The 17,966-nt window shown below is 39.4% G+C and overlaps 1 protein-coding gene across 1 annotated transcript in view; it reads left to right on the plus strand.

Annotated features, from left to right (window-relative positions):
- The window catches only part of MEI4 (meiotic double-stranded break formation protein 4), a 198,955-nt gene extending 187,667 nt beyond the window's left edge, over positions 1-11,288 (plus strand). Inside the window, exon 4 of the mRNA XM_089921754.1 lies at positions 10,628-11,288. Within this exon, the coding sequence (XP_089777880.1) occupies positions 10,628-10,897 (270 nt within the window). The 3' untranslated portion in view covers positions 10,898-11,288. The remainder of the gene's footprint in view (positions 1-10,627) is intronic.
- Positions 11,289-17,966: the final 6,678 nt, after the last annotated feature.

The raw sequence follows: 17,966 nt of genomic DNA on the forward strand, positions 1-17,966 counted from the left end.
TGAGTGCTGGTCGGTACCGATCCTCTGTGCGGGAATCTCTCCGCTTTGCCCCGACCACCCCCGTTGCTGTGCTCTCCTACGCGGCTCCGAAGCTTCCCCCTCCGCCACCCGCAGTCTGCACCCGCGAAGGGGCTTCTAGTGTGTGGAAACCTTTCCTCCTTCACAGCTCCCTCCCACTGGTCCCGTCCCTATCCTTTTGTCTCTGTTGTTTTTTCTTTTGCCCTATCCAGGGACGTGGGGAGTTTCTTGCCTTTTGAGAAGTCTGAGGTCTTCTGCCAGCATTCAGTAGGTGTTCTGTAGGAGTTGCTCCACGTGTAGATGTATTTCTGGTGTATCTGTGGGGAGGAAGGTGATCTCCGCGTCTTACTCTTCTGCCATTTTCCCCTCCGCCTCCTCTCTGAGTTTTCTTAAAACGCAGTGTATCTTTGAAAAGACACTGCTACTAAACTTTCTAGTATACTTGCCAAGAAAAACTATTTTGTAGTAATTTTCTGTGGATAATGCTCAGTAACATATTAGTTACGCTAAAATAAGTAACGTTATTTGATGGTAAATCACGTCTTCGAAAATCACTACAAAAATTAACTATTCTGCATAAGAAAATTTCCCACATGAATAAGATACTTTTTAAACTTTAACATTTTAATGGAATGCCATAGTAAATTCAATTTATTAAACTGAATGAATCAAGCCTCATTTATACATTTGTCATACCCATCACCTGCTTTGAATTGTGCAGTGTTTGTTAGTTATGTCCTTGGAGGCACATTCAAGCATACAGAGCTCCTTTTCCATTCTAGGAGACCCAGTCTGAGTTTTATAGTTTTTCCCTTGCTGTCAGTTCTCACTTCTTTTGCTTTCCTCTAGCAGGACTTCCTCCTCTGTCCTTGTTACCTTCAGAATGAGCCCCTGAAGTGAGTTGAGAGGATCTGAGTGAGGACCCGAGACCCTCCTGCAGAGTCACATGCACAGTCCAGCAGGAACTGTCTCCTAGTGGACATTTCACTGTCTCAGGGTCTGCAAATTCCAAGATACCTGATGTCTGGAAGTTAGACATCCGGAGAAGTTGGCTTCTTATTCCCCCAAAGTGGAACATTTTACAAGAAACTGCTGTATTTCCTTACATTATAAAATTAGAGTATGAAAAAGTTTTTGAATGAAATATTCATTTTTCAGTGCTGAAGCCACTTTCTTGAAGTATTTGGAGAGGTTATTGGTTGTATTAGTGAAATATATCATCTTAAAGTTTTAATGTCATTTTTATATCAGATCCAGATATTACATTTTGGGGTTAAGTTTGAATAAAGAATCAATCACTTTTCTAATGTTAGCGGCATAGTTTAGTTTCTAAAAAAGGTAAAATTTATTGTAATTTCAGACTAAAATTCAGAAACAAATACAGTTACATTTAAAATGTGGTCAGTGTTTATTTTAAACATTTCTTTGAAATTAACCAATGATAGTCAACTTACTTGGGAACGTTTTTTTTTTTCCTGAAAATAATTGCTTATAAAGCATATAACCAAGTCCATACAGTGCTGGTTAAGCAAACTAACTGATCTGTCTTACAAATGTGGGTACTCCTCAGAATACTTGATTTTCGTTTTGCAACATGTATCTAAAAAAGATGAGAAACACTTTTATAACCTGTGTATTAATATATGTATACTGAGTTGTTCTCCCACTTGTTTTATTTTCAGTGCATTTAAGTTAACTTAATTCCCCATAACGTATTTAATTTTCCTTGTAAGCCATTGCTAGTTTAAAACAGAGGCATTTAGCATTCTCCGTTGAGATTATGTGCTGAGTGCATTCTTCATGTTTTTGACTGTAACTCATCCAGGAGCAATGCAAATACAAGAACACTCTTACAATATACATCCCATTGTATTATGCTTATTCCCATATGTAATTTTACCTTGAACCGTGATGCCTAAAGGATATGAAGCCATACTTCTAGTCATCTTTGTATAATTTCCATCTCAGCATGCAGTTGGCTGTAGTTACTGAGGAGATGTTCTTTGAAGGAGACACGGAAGGTTAGGTCCTCTGGTTCTATATTCCTTTCTTTACATTTGTCATCAGGTAGCGACTTTCACCAGCGCTAACATACCAAAGCTTTCTGTAGAACCACTTAGCACTTTTGTAACAGATAAGTTTCCCCAGCAGCCTCTCAGCACAAAGGTAATGAAAATAGTCAAACCAGATAACTGTCTCAGAGTTGGAAGTCTAGTGCCTTGTCCTAAACTTTCTGCATTGCATATGGATCTTTTCTTTTAAAAAAATTCTCTAGAGTATCTTCAAGTAACAAATTATAGTTATTATAATCATGGTTATAGAAGTATTTCATATAGTAGTAAAAAAACACTAAATGTTTTATATATATTTTAATAAATCAACTAGAAGTTAGCAAAACATTTAAAATGTTGTTAAACAATATCACATGGCTATAGCATGATTGCTTTTTCTTTTATTCAAAGATTATTTCTATTAACGACATTTCTTTGTTCTTAAAAGTAAGTTATCAAATTCATGATACCAAACACTTTAAAAAGGGTAAATTTTACTGTATGTCAATTATATCTCAAAAAATCTGATTTTTAAAAAAAGAGAAATGGTGGTCAGTTGATTTTTAAAAAAGAACAAAAGAACAAGAAATGCAGTACTCACTTTGCTACAGACACAGTCTCTATGTCAATAAATGTTCATGAGAACACATTCAGTTTTTTCTCTTTTGTGTTTCCAGACTTTCCTGGGTGCTGTGCAGTTTCACTTAGCCCTTGAAAGCAAGTTCTGATAAAATGATTTCATTGAATCAGTGGTGACACATGTTTAAAATAGGAAGAAAAAGGGACAAATGTGTTGGCTTTTAATTTCTGTAAATACAACCCCGTTCAGTTGTGCTTTGGGAGATAATTAGTAGATTGATGTGAGGCCAAAGTTAGCTTTCAGTTTCCAAACAAAAGTATCGGAAAAGATCTGGTCACTTATGAGTCCACCCCCTGTTGTCACTAATCTTAGGCTTTGGATCCAGTGCTCTTAAAAATGTATCTACATTTCTTGCTTACTTTGGCACATTTATCAATGCTTAGCTAAGCAGCCTCTAGATTCTTTTTTAGTCTGGGTGGTCATCGATTCTACTCCAGCAAATCTGGTTTCTGCCTTCTGCCTGGTTGCGCAGGTTTTGATGCTGTCTTGGATAGTCTTTAGAGTCCTGAAGAGGAAAGTTTCTTGTTGATTTTATCCCCACTGCCTATTTGGACCTGTGTTTGCCATAAATAGCGGCCATGTGGATCTCTGTTTCTAATATATGTCAGACATTTCACCAGCTCTGATCTCTTCTACTCACGCGGTGTCTGAACTGCATGGTGGTGGTGGCTTCACTTAGTGAAAGCAGTGCATTCTCTCTGCTATAAGGTATAATAATGACAGATTATACTTTCGTCATTTCTCTTGTTCTCCGTGCCTTCCTTCAGGAAGATAAGTGTCAGGCATGAAAGTAACCATAGACCTCACGGAACCAAACACAGTCTGTAAGATTTTCTTAACATATAGGCCCGACTTGGCCTTTGACTGCATGTGCCAGTCAGATGGGTCTGGTTCCACTGCCTTAAAGAAGGCTGAGAGGTGGGGTCTGTGCCGAGTGAGCTGTTGCAGAGAAGGCTGACACCCCCCCAACTCCCCCTTTAAGCTCTCTGCTGCTCCCTTGCCCCAGTGCATACTGAACGACCAGAGACTGAGAGCCCTGTGGTGGAAGCCAAACAGGTGTTGGCCTATGCTGACGATAACTTTCAAGTCATCTCTGCAAAAGAATCCTGCCATCCCATCCAGTAGGAGCTGAGCCTACAGGGTGATCATTCACGACTAACTCGTTTCCTGCCCTTCAGCGTCGTCTCACACAGGTGACTCAGCTATCTTTAGAGTTCCTCTGTAGCCCAGATAGCATGCACGCACTCTGCATTGCCATTATTTTCTACTTCTTTGTCTCCCTAGAGGCGTACGAGGAGCTCTCCTGCAGGTAGGGATCCTGTCCTACTCACCTCTGCGTTCTTAGCACTCACCATGGGGTCTGGCGTGTGCAGGTACCCAATCAGTGCTTGTAACAGGACTGAAGCAAGAGAGGAGGCGCGCGTGAGGCAGGCAGAAACATAACGTCATAAAGTGCTAAGTATTCGCAGCTAAGTTCATCCTTAATGAATTCAGCTATTTTTATTCCAGTCTGTGAGCCCTGCTCTTTCACTTAATAGACTCTTATAATAATAACAAAGTCATCCGGTTTGTACTGCTTTGTCAAGAACTACTGTGATGGAAGTCCAGACAAATAAATGATCTGTTTGCTTCTCAAAATGCCTGAAAGGCATTTCCAGCCTGAGACTATGTTTAATATTGTGGTATAAAGTAGTGAAAAAGTTTCTCTGAGTGGGGTTGATGACCCCATAATTAAGGGTGCAGATCCTAAGAAAGCAGTGGGGATGCCGGGTAAAGCTACTTCAAGTTGACTCAGGGGACCTCATAGAACAAAGAAATGCTTTGTCCCTATATTGGGAACTCTCTGTTCTTTACACAAAGAGATTTGAGAATTAAAATTGATGTGGGATCTATCTTATTATTATGTCCAACAATCTGCTATTCTGATGACCAAGAAAGGGATGAATTGGAGTCAAACCACAGGAGATTTTCCCAGAGAAATGTGCAAATATAAAATTTAAAGCACTTGGGGTTTAATCTGTGATGTTATTGAGTTAGTCACCAAAAGGGCGTACTGCTTAGAAGGTCATTTTTACCAACCTACCACTAGAATAGATGAACAAGTTGATTCATCTCACACTAGTCAATTAACTGGACCTTTTCCTATTTCCTGTAAGATGCCGTGTTTAACCCACACCTACACCTACTTCAGGGCCTTCTCATATCAGAAAGACTTTAATCGTCTCACATTTAGGTTCCTTGTTACCACCCTTCTATGCAAAAAGGAATTTGCTAGATGACTGCTATTCATGAAGGATTTTCTTGGTAGAGGAAAGTAGGTGAAGGTGCATCATCAGGTTCTTACACATCTCTACAGGAACAGTTCACAGTGAACGTGGAACGCTCCCAACAGTTGACCATAGTACAGTACTCGAATAATACCAGTAGCTTTCCTCTAGGTTCAAAGTACCTTATGGATAGGGATGATACCTTTTTCACTTTGGGTAAAAACATAATGATGGCGATGATGATAAATGATAATAGATAATACTTATTTGAAAATTTGTGATCCTGTGCTGTGTTCTTAATATTCAGCCTCAAGAAACAGATTTGAGAAAAGTAGGTAAAATTGGTTAATGAGAAAACCATCATCTTTAAGCAAGGCTAATTATGACAGATTTTTTAAAAATTCTGTTATGTCTATTCCTTTCATTGATATTTTTATGTATAACTCTTTCAGATTTATACTGAAAGATTAAACTACTTCCCACTGGAAACATGGCAAAATATCAAGATCCTAAATGCTAGTCATTTTAATAGTTTAGGATTTTTCATCTAAGTTACCTACAAATTAGACATTAGCCTCTTAGAACCAGTCTCTAGGATGCAACATTTTAGGCAGATACCTATACCATTATCTATTAAAGCAAAATGGATTAATATCCATTGACTCCTTTTTATTCTTTTTGACCTGACACTTTGATCAAGAGGAGATTCACCATCTATACCCCTCACTCCCTTTGGGCCTTGGCCCACGATTCATCCCTAGGAAATCTTCCCTAATTAGCTAACCACACTCTGCTCTGAGCAGCCTTTTGCCTTATACTCCCTCGGTATGGGTCTGGCACCCAGGTTGCCAGGGTTCTGTTGTAACCTTAAGTTCATTGATTGTGTGTGTGTGTGTGTGTGATTTATATTTTATATAGATGATATATAATATGCATGTGGTTCTCCTACTCTGTTCTCAGGCACTGCTGCTAGCATGGTCACGTGCAGTACCGCACTGGGCTCTTTCAGTACCTTCTCGTGTGCTCCAGAAGCTGCAAGCTGCTTGGTAAACAGCTGCTAGAGAGTTAACTTTTATCCTCCTCAGCTCCTTGACTGAAATCTACCGCCTTCTAGTAGATAAAAAAGGCTAAGTTATTAAAACTTAGGGGTAAGTTTTTCACTTAATTATCAGGTAGACAACTGACCTTTTCCTTTGAAGTATTGTGCTGAATTCATTCTTTTAGAAACTGCTTGTTTTAATTGTAGCTTACTTATTGCTTCTGTCTAATAAAATCTGGCATGTGGGATACTGAGCCAATGGCAATATTGTATTCTGTGAACATTTAATTTAACATTTAGGCCATGCACCTATGCTCTTTGACTTGGTTTTCTGCCCTTTAACGATACAGTTTTCTCCTTCATCTCTTACATTTGGAGCAATAAGAAAAATGTCGTGGTTTTTTTTTTTTTACCCTTTCCATAGCAGCATGCTTATTTCTGAAAGAGTCAGACTGCACTTCTGCATGCCCTTGGTTAGCACACTTAAATTGTCAAAGTGTTGAATTTAGTGAACTATTTACATTTTCATATTTTTCAACATTATATATAAGCATCCAAACTGCAAGCCACACCTTACATGTACAGTCCTTTTGCTACATGACCAGCTGCCAAGGAGTGTGACTGTTTTTGTCCCTTTAGCCATCTCTGTCCCTTCTGTGTCAGAGACAGCAGCAAGCAGCACCTTTCCAAGACAAAGGAAACTTAAGAGTTTCCTTCCTGCCCAGATCAAGTCTCAAGCTTCCGATTTTAAAAGACCAAAATGGAAGAAGGGAGCCCCAGCACAGTGCAGGAAGGTACAGCCATCCTGCGTGGGTATATTGAGCTGCACAGTGCCATCCAGAATCTGGCCCTTCCTACTTATCCATGGGCAGCCTTCATCCTCAGGCTCACAACAAGGCTGCTGGACCTCCAAGCATTACATGTGTATTTCCAAGCAGGACCAATGGTGAAGAGAGAAGGCAAAAGTGCATTCCACCAGATTTTGCCTGCTATTAAAGCACTTTCCCAGAAGCCCCACCCAGTTACTTATATTTCCATTTCTTTGACCAGAATTAGCCTTAAGAGAGACTGGAAAATATACATTTTTTGTTGATCCGTTGTCATTCTGAACAAAACTGGGGTTCTGTTGATGAAAAATGAGGGAGAAGTGGGTATGGAGTAAGCAAGTAGATATGTCTGCTTCAAGGATAATAAGTCTTTATAAAAATATCAAGTTAACCCTGACTGAATTCCAACTGAAACAACAATTAGGAAACTGGCACCATTTGTCTATAGCCTTAATTTCATAATCTAAGTTTTGAAGTAAAATTTTGCAGCATGTAAAGAAATTTTTTTTTTTACTATTTAAATAAATATTTGGATACTTTGACTTTCTCAAGCCCAACTCAGAAACAGAAAAATAATCATAAGAAATATTTAATTCTAAAAGTGACCTACAAAAATACATAGTGATTTTCCTACCAGGAAAGTATTTCCTCTTCTGAAGGTCCCCTACTGTATAAAATGGGATTAGGTATAAGAAGTAGTCATGGGACTATCGAAGCTGCCTCTCAGGGGTCCTTCAGTTCAGAAAGACCCAGATAGAGAGACAAATTGATAGCTTTCTATTGGATGTACAGAGCCATCATGCTTGTGTACTGGGCTTCATTCAGTCTTCCTGGTAGGTGTTCAGGCAAAACATGTGGGCATTTTCCAGGTGAGTATGTTTCATCTGTGTTGGGGATTTTCCAGCACTGGTGCTGTTCAGTCTAATTTGACAGTGAGAATGTAAAAATTACACCAAAATATAGTAGAAGGGTATCAGCTGTCATCTTAATTCCATTTATTTTAGTTTTTACTCAGCTTATGCACTATTTCAGAAAGTGTCTGAACATATGATTAGGCAGAGCAGGTGGCCGCCAGTGTGATAAGATTCGGGAACTACAGGAAAGACCTCCCCCACAGACATGCCATCTGAGTCACAGTGAGCCGGAGGGCTGCTAAGGGGTGTAAGTTAAATGTATACTGTCTCTAAATGGAGGAGTTCATTTCAAGTTAATGTTCTATGAGATGTAAATATCTTGGAGCAAAAGAGTTTATCCAATTAATATTATGAGAATAGGCATTTGGGATAAAGGTGGAACCCAAGACAGATAAATTCTGGTAAAAGCAAAGTCCCAAACAACGTAGAGAAATGGGACACTACAGGGAACCCCAGCCCACCTGGAAGCAGAGCTAAACACGCCCAAAGTGAGATTCTCCAAGCAAATGGAAAGGGACCAAGACATACTCTGCCTGCTTTACACCCATAAAACTCCTGGAAGAAACATAGGCAGTGAGTGCCTTGACATTGGTCTTGGCAATTATTTTTTGGATTGACACCAAAAGCAAAAATCAACCTGGGGCTACTTCAAACTTTTAAAAAGCTTCAGCAAAGCAAAGAAAGTCAACAAAATGAAAAGGCAACCTACTGAATGGGAGAAAATGTTTGCAAATCATATACCTGTTAAGAGGTTAATATCCAAAATATATAAAGAACTCATATATCTCAATAGCAAAAAACCATCCAATTAAAAAATGGGCAGAGGAGCTGAATAGACATTTTTCCAAAGAAGATGTACACATGGCCAATAGGTACATGACAAGATTCCCAACATCACTAGTCATCAGGGAAATGCAAATTAAAGCCACAATGAGCTATCACCTTACACCTGTTAGGATGGTTATTATCAAAAAGACAAGAAATAACAAATGATGGTGAAGATGTAGAGAAAAAGGGAACCCTTGTGCACCTGCTGGTGGGAATGAAAACTGGTGCAGCCACTATGGAAAACAGTATGGAGATCCCTCAAAAAATTAAAAATAGAACTACTGTATGATCCAACAATTCCACTTCTATTAGTATTAACTAATTTGAAACACTAGTTAGAAAAGATATATGCACTGCACCCCTGTGTCCATTGCAGCATTATTTACAACAGCCAAATAGCCAAGACATGGAAACAACCTAAATGTTGTCGATGGATGAATAAAGAAAAGGTGGGGTATATATACACATGCATATATACATATATATACACACACACACACACACATATATATGTGTATGTAAAATGGACTATTATTCAGCTGTAAAAAAGAATGAAGTCATTCCATTTGCAACACATGGATGGACCTTGAGGCATTATGCTAAGTGAGATAAGTCAAATAGTAAAAGATAATTACTGTGTGATCTCTTTTATATATGAAACTGAAAAATAAACAACTGAGCTCCTGGATATGGAAAACAGATTGGGGGTTGCCTGAGGTGAGGGTAGGGGGCAAAATGGGTGAAGGGAGTCACAAGGTGTAGATTTCATTATAAAATGAGTAAGTCATGGGGATGTAATATACAACATGATGACTATAGTTAATAATACTGTATTGCATGTTTGAAAGTGGCTAGGAGAGTCAATCTTAAAATATCACAAGAAAAATTTTGTAACTATGTAGGCTGATGGATTTTAAATGGACTTACTTTGATGATCATTTTGCAGCATATACAAATATTGAATCATTACATCGTACACATGAAACTAATATAATGTAATGTCAATTATACCTCAGTCAAGAAAAAGAAAGTATCAGTTATCTGTATATGTTTTATTCTTTTATCAGATAACCTTGTTGAAGATAATTCCTCTGGGCTCTAACAGAATGTTTCTTCATTTATGTGTTATTACAGTGGATAAATTTGTTGGAATGTTTCCAACATATTTCTTAATAAGCAAATGATAAAGCCAGTTTATATCTTTACATGCTTCCTGTATCCCCTCATGTTCTGCTTTCCACTGTGCACTTTTTAGGCCTTGCTTTGATTTTTCTCACTTTCAGCCATCTAGGCCAAATAATTTCTACAAGAAACACCTGCATTTCTTCTCATGCCCATCTGTCTGATTCCACACAATCTAATCCTCCTTTTCCCCAGTTTGTGTAGTCTCAGGATGAGATCACATCTAGTCGCTTACAGGTCATAACCCTAACTGCTTTAGGACTGAGTTACACTTCGAAACATGTTCCTAAAATCCTACCGCCAAAGAGCCTTTTGTTATCATTGACAGGAGTATTGGAAGTCTTTGGTGAAACATTGAATTCAACACACAAGATTTGTTGTGTGTTAGACTCTCTGCCGAGTATTCGCAGATTCATCTCAGTAACGAATTATAGCAGCACCGTAGAGAAAGGATTCAGAACTTTGCAAACCATGAGAAGAAAAAGTCATTCACCAAGATTGGAAGAGGAAATGTTCTCTTTTGGTCTCTCTCCCCCCACTCCAATCAGAGGAACGGGAAGATAGAAGGTGTTAAATAAGCCAAGTATTTTACTTTTTGTTCAAAAATTTGATCTCTTTATTTGGCTTTTGCTGATCTGAGCTACAACCAATATTTTTTTAAAGGAGTTTTTTAAATTGGAGTACAGTTGCTTTACAGTATTGTGCAACATTGTATTAGTTTATACTGTAAAGCAAAGTGAATCAGCTATACATATATCCCCTCTTTTTTGGATTTCCTTCTCATTTAGGTCACTGCAGAGCACTGAGTAGAGTTCCCTGTGCTATACAGTAGGTTCTCATTAGTTTGTTGTTTATCTGTAGGTGCAAGCCAGTTACGACGTAACACGCTATGAAAATATTTTCTCTGTTTTCTGCGTTCTGGAACAACTTCTTCAGAAGGAAACCGAAGAAGGCAACGCTTCAAGAATGGGGCATGAGGACCAAGAAATCAAGAAATTTCTTCAGAAGCATGATGAAACTATTTTGCAACTCTCTGATGCATTTCCTTTATTTACTTTTTATTTATGGAGACTGGGCACTCTCTTGAACTCAGTAGAGATAGGAACTGTTGAAAGTAACTCACGTCCTTAGTAATTTACCAAATATCAGAAGCATACTAAAGTTGAAATTATGAAGATCTTGTGCTTAACAGATTTTCAAGAATATTTTTAAATGAGCATTTTAAATGCATCTCTAAATATAATCATTAATTCAATTTAATAGTCTTAAATTGTGTATAAAAGATTATGAGTCATATTTCTATACTAAAATCAGCCAATTTCAGTTGAGAATGCCCTCCTTATTCTTACGGAACGATATCTTACAATATGTTACTCAATACAGTCTAGCTCTGTTATTCTCTAAAATGGACCATTGTCTTTTATTAAAAAATGAGATTTTAAAAGATTTTCATGTAATAGATGCTAAAAGGTAACAGAAGAGATCTTATGTTTTGTTACTTTATCAACAGAGCATTTAAAATAAGTGGTTATAAATGTTTTTTTTGTTTTTTTTTTTTTTTTTTTTTGCAGTATGCAGGCCTCTCACTGCTGTGGCCTCTCCCGTTGCCAGAGCACAGGCTCTGGACGCGCAGGCTCAGCGGCCATGGCTCACAGGCCCAGCCGCTCTGCAGCACGTGGGATCTTCCCGGACCAGGGCACGAACCCGTGTCCCCTGCGTCGGCAGGTGGACTCTCAGCCACTGCGCCACCAGGGAAGCCCAATGAGATTTTTTTTAGCTTTTCTTTCTTAAATAGTTTCACTTATATAATTTTCTGTTGTCTTAGAGGGGACTCAGTGTAGAAGGAGAAAAGTTCTTAACATTTGTAAACCTAATGGCCTTTAATTTCATATAATCAACATATTTGTCAAGTCCTTTTGAAAGTACTAGTTGCTAAAAATGTTGTTTGGTTTTCAACAAATTGTATGTTTTGATTCTGTTGATTATATAAAATATTCCTGTTGTTAAAATGTAGTTGTTATGTGTAATTAAGTCTAACATCTGTCTAGAAATATACTTTATATTTATTGAAAGTATATTTATACTTATGAACGTATTTGTTGAATTTTCCAGTCACACAATTTCATTGACTTTCATTCAATTATTAAAATCATAACCAACTAACTTAATGAGAACACATTATTTACTTTCCTATAGTGCAATTTAAGGCACAACAAATACAAATTTGCTTTATTAATTGTATGTGATATTGTATATAAGTTAATTACCATTCCTGAATGTCATTGGTATTAAAAAACAATTTATATAAAATCGTGTCATTATCTGACACACATTTGTGGAGTTATTTCTAGCTTTCTATCACTAGAAAAGATAAAACGTTTTTTATAATACTGAAACAAAATGTATCAGTCAGCTATTGTTATGTAACAAAGAACCACAAAATCTTAGTAGTATACAGCAATAAGTGTTTCTTCTCAGCTATCTGTAGGTTGCTACAGGGTCAGTTCATCTGGGCTCTGCTGAAAAACTCTCCTGCATTGGCAGCTCCCACCGGGCAAGGTTCCTTTTTATACATTGGGCTTGGTTCTCTTCCACATGTGCTTACCCTGGGCAAAAGCAAAAGGGCTCGGCTGAGAAATCACACAGTGTTACTCCTGCCCACATGCCTGGGCCGAGTTACTTCAAAGGGTCAAGCTCAGAGGAAGGAGACAGGGAAGTACCCTTCACCTTGAGTGGAATATGATTGACACATAGGAAATGATGTTGGCCTCTTATTTGCCTTTCATTTAATATGAAAGTGCTCTAAGTTGTTTTAAGAATCAACTACTGGGCTTCCCTGGTGGCGCAGTGGTTGAGAGTCCGCCTGCTGATGCAGGGGACACGAGTTCAGGCCCCAGTCTGGGAAGATCCAACATGCCGCGGAGCGGCTGGGCCCGTGAGCCATGGCCGCTGAGCCTGCACGTCTGGAGCCTGTGCTCCGCAACAGGAGAGGCCACAGCAGTGAGAGGCCCGCGTCCCGCAAAAAAAAAAAAAAAAAAAAAAAAAAAAGAACTACTAGGACAAGGGGAAGATGGGAGAAGAGTAAGAGGCTGAGATCACCTTCCTCCCCACAGATACACCAGAAATACATCTACACGTGGAACAACTCCTACAGGACACCTACTTAACACTGGCAGAAGACCTCAGACCTCCAAAAACGCAAGAAACCCCCCACGTACCTGGGTAGGGCAAAAGAAAAAAGAATAAACAGAGACAAAAGAATAGGGACGGGATCTGCACCAGTGGGAGGGAGCCGTGAAGGAGGAAAGGTTTCCACACACTAGGAAGCCCCTTCGCGGGCGGAGACTGCGGGTGGCAGACGGGGGGCCTTCGGAGCCGCGGGGGAGAGCACAGCAACAAGGGTGTGGGGGGCAAAGTGGAGAGATTCCCTCACAGAGGATCAGTGCCAACCGGCACTCACCAGCCCGAGAGGCTTGTCTGCTCACCTGCCGGGGCAGGCGGGGCTGGGAGCTGAGGCTCAGGCTTCAGTCAGAGCGCAGGGGGAGGACTGGGGTTGGTGGCGTGAACACAGCCTGCAGGGGGCGAGTGCACTGCGGCTAGCCGGGAGGGAGTCCAGGAAAAGTCTGGACCTGCCAAAGAGGCAAGAGACTTTTTCTTGCCTTTTTTGTTTTCCTGGTGCACGAGGAGAGGGGATTCAGAGCGCTGCTTAAACGAGCTCCAAAGACGGGCGTGAGACGCAGCTAAAAGCGCGGACCCCAGAGACGGGCATGAGACGCTAAGGCTGCTGTTGCCACCACCAAGAAGCCTGTGTGCGAGCACAGGTCAATCCACACCTCCCGTCCCGGGAGGCTGTGCAGCCCGCCACTGCCAGGGTCCCGGGATACACGGACAACTTCCCCGGGAGATCGCACGGCGGGCCTCAGGCTGGTGCAATGTCATGCCGGCCTCTGCCACCACAGGCTCGCTCCGCACTCCGTACCCCTCCCTCCCACTGGCCTGAGTGAGCCAGAGCCCCGAATCAGCGGCTTCTTTAACCCCAACGTGTCTGAGCGAAGAACAGATGCCCTCCGGCGACCTACACGCAGAGGCGGGGCCAGATCCAAAGCTGAGCCCCCGGAGCTGTGCAAACAAAGAAGAGAAAGTGAAATCTCTCCCAGCAGCCTCAGAAGCATCGGATTAAAGCTCCACAATCAACTTGATGTACCCTGCATCTGTGGAATACCTGAATAGACAACGAATCATCCCAAATTGAGGAGGTGGACTTTGAGAGCAAGATTTATGATTTTTTCCCCTTTTCCTCTTTTTGTGAGTGTGTATGTGTATGCTTCTGTGTGTGTGAGATTTTGTCTGTATAGCTTTGCTTCCACCATTTGTCCTAGGGTTCTATCCGTTCATTTTTTTTCTTCCTTTTTTTCTTTTAGAAAAAATTTTTTTCTTAATAATTATTTTTTTAATAACTTTATTTTATCTTACTTTATTTTCTTCTATCTTCTTTCTTTCTTTCTTTTCTTTTCTTTCCTTTTCGTTTCTTTCTTCCGACTTTTTCTCCCTTTTATTCTGAGCCGTGTGGATGAAAGGCTGTTGGTGCTGCACCCAGAAGTCAGTGCTGTGCCTCTGAGGTGTGAGAGCCAAGTTCAGGACACTGGTCCACAAGAGACGTCCCAGCTCCACATAATATCAAATGGTGAAAATCTCCCAGAGATCTCCTCTCAACACCAGCACCCAGCTTCACTCAATGACCAGCAAGCTGACACTATGCCAAACAACTAGCAAGACAGGAACACAAACCCACCCATTAACAGAGAGGCTGCCTAAAATCATAAGTCCACAGACACCAGAAAACACACCACCAGACGTGGACCTGCCCACCAGAAAGACAAGATCCAGCCTCATCCACCAGAACACAGGCACTAGTCCCCTCCACCAGGAAGCCTACACAACTCACTGAACCAACTTTAGACACTGGGGATAGATACCAAAAACAACGGGAACTACGAACCTGCAGCCTGCAAAAAGGAGACCCCAAACACAGTAAGATAAGCAAAATGAGAAGACAGAAAAACACACAGCAGATGAAGGAGCAAGATAAAAACCCACCAGACCTAACAAATGAAGAGGAAATAGGCAGTCTACCTGAAAAAGAATTCAGAATAATGATAGTAAAGATGATCCAAAATCTAGGAAATAGAATAGACAAAATTCAAGAAACATTTAACAAGGACCTAGAAGAACTAAAGATGAAACAAACAATGATGAACAACACAATAAATGAAATGAAACATACTCTAGATGGGAACAATAGCAGAATAACTGAGGCAGAAGAACGCATAAGTGACCTGGAAGATAAAATAGTGGCAATAACTACTGCAGAGCAGAATAAAGAAAAAAGAATGAAAAGAACTGAGGACAGTCTCAGAGACTCTGGGACAACATTAAACGCACCAACATTCGAATTATAGGGGTTCCAGAAGAAGAAGAGAAAAAGAAAGGGACTGAGAAAATATTTGAAGAGATTATAGTTGAAAACTTCCCTAATATGGGAAAGGAAATAGTTAATCAAGTCCAGGAAGCACAGAGAGTCCCATACAGGACAAATCCAAGGAGAAATATGCCAAGACACATATTAATCAAACTGTCAAAAATTAAATACAAAGAAAACATATTAAAAGCAGCACAGAAAAACAACAAATAACACACAAGGGAATCCCCATAAGGTTAACAGCTGGTACTTCAGCAGAAACTCTGCAAGCCAGAAGGGAATAGCAGGACATATTTAAAGTGATGAAGGAGAAAAACGTGCAACCAAGATTACTCTACCCAGCAAGGATCTCATTCAGATTTGAGGGAGAAATTAAAACCTTTACAGACAAGCAAAAGCTGAGAGAGTTCAGTACCAACAAACCAGCTTTACAACAAATGCTAAAGGAACTTCTCTAGGCAAGAAAACAAGAAAAGGAAAAGACCTACAATAATGAACCCAAAACAATTAAGAAAATGGGAATAGGAACGTACATATCGATAATTACCTTAAATGTAAATGGACTAAATGCACTCACCAAAAGACACAGATTGGCTGAATGGATACAAAAACAAGACCCATATATATGCTGTCTAAAAGTGACCATTTCAGACCTAGAGACACATACAGACTGAAAGTAAGGGGATGGAAAAAATACTCCATGCAAATGGAAACCAAAAGAAAGCTGGAGTAGCAATTCTCATATCACACAAAATAGACTTTAAAATAAAGACTATTAAAAGAGACAAAGAAGGACACTACATAATGATCAAGGGATAATTCCAAGAAGATATAACAATTGTAAATATTTATGCACCCCACATAGGAGCACCTCAATACATAAGGCAAATACTAACAGCCATAAAAGGGGAAATGGACAGTAACACATTCATAGTAGGGGACTTTAACACCCCACTTTCACCAATGGACAGATCATCCAAAATGAAATTAAATAAGGAAACACAAGCTTTAAATGATACATTAAACAAGATGGACTTAATTGGTATTTATAGGGCATTCCATCCAAAAACAACAGAATACACATTTTTCTCAAGTGCTCATGGAACATTCTCCAGGATAGATCATATCTTGGGTCACAAATCAAGCCTTGGTAAATTTAAGAAAATTGAAATTGTATCAAGTATCTTTTCCGACCACAACACTATGAGACTAGATTTCAATTACAGGAGAAGATCTGTAGAAAATACAAACATATGGAGGCTAAACAATACACTACTTAATAACGAAGTGATCACTGAAGAAATCAAAGGGGAAATCAAAAAATACCTAGAAACAAATGACAATGGAGACATGTCGACCCAAAACCTATGGGATGCAGCAAAAGCAGTTCTAAGAGGGAAGTTTATAGCATACAATCCTACCTTAAGAAACAGGAAACATCTCTAATAAACAACCTAACTTTGCACCTAAAGTAATTAGAGAAAGAAGAACAAAAAAACCCCAAAGTTAGCATAAGGAAAGAAATCATAAAAATCAGAAATAAATGAAAAAGAAATGAAGGAAACGATAGCAAAGATCAATAAAGATAAAAGCTGGGTCTTTGAGAAGATAAACAAAATAGATAAACCATTAGCCAGACTCATCAAGAAAAAAAGGGAGAAGACTCAAATCAATAGAATTAGAAATGAAAAAGAAGAAGTAACAACTGACACTGCAGAAATACAAAAGATCATGAGAGATTACTACAAGTAACTCTATGCCAATAAAATGGACAACCTGGAAGAAATGGACAAATTCTTAGAAATGCACAACTTGCCAAGACTGAATCAGGAAGAAATAGAAAATATGAACAGACCAATCACAAGCAATGAAATTGAAACTGTGATTAAAAATCTTCCAACAAACAAAAGCCCAGGACCAGATGGCTTCACAGGCGAATTCTATCAAACACTTAGAGAAGAGCTAACACCTATCCTTCTCAAACTCTTCCGAAATATAGCAGAGGGAGGAACACTCCCAAACTCATTCTGTGAGGCCACCATCACCTTGATACCAATACCAGACAAGGATGTCACAAAGAAAGAAAACTACAGGCCAATATCACTGATGAACACAGATGCAAAAATCCTCAACAAAATACTAGCAAACAGAATCCAACAGCACATTAAAAGGATCATACACCATGATCAAGTGGGGTTTACCCCAGGAATGCAAGGATTCTTCAATATATGCAAATCAACCAACGTGATACACCATATTAACAAACTGAAGTAGAAAAACCGTATGATCATCTCAATAGATGCAGAGAAAAGTTTCGACAAAATTCAACACCCATTTATGATAAATACCCTGCAGAAAGTAAGCATAGAGGGAACTTTCCTCAGCATAATAAAGGCTATATATGACAAACCCACAGCCAACATCGTCCTCAATGGTGAAAAACTGAAAGCATTTCCACTAAGATCAGGAACAAGACAAGGTTGCCAACTCTCACGACTCTTATTCAACACAGTTTTGGAAGTTTTAGCCACAGCAATCAGAGAAGAAAAGGAAATAAAAGAAATCCAAAACAGAAAAGAAGATGTAAAGCTGTCACTGTTTGCAGATGACATGATACTATACATAGAGAATCCTAAAGATGCTACCAGAAAACTACTAGACCTAATCAGTGAATTTGGTAAAGTTGCAGGATACAAAATTAATGCACAGAAATCTCTGGCA

This window comes from Delphinapterus leucas, chromosome 12 (assembly GCF_059928025.1).
Source record: "Delphinapterus leucas isolate spDelLeu-1000000601 "Yukka" chromosome 12, BTC_Dleu_Yukka2, whole genome shotgun sequence".
Taxonomy (NCBI): Eukaryota; Metazoa; Chordata; class Mammalia; order Artiodactyla; family Monodontidae; genus Delphinapterus; species Delphinapterus leucas.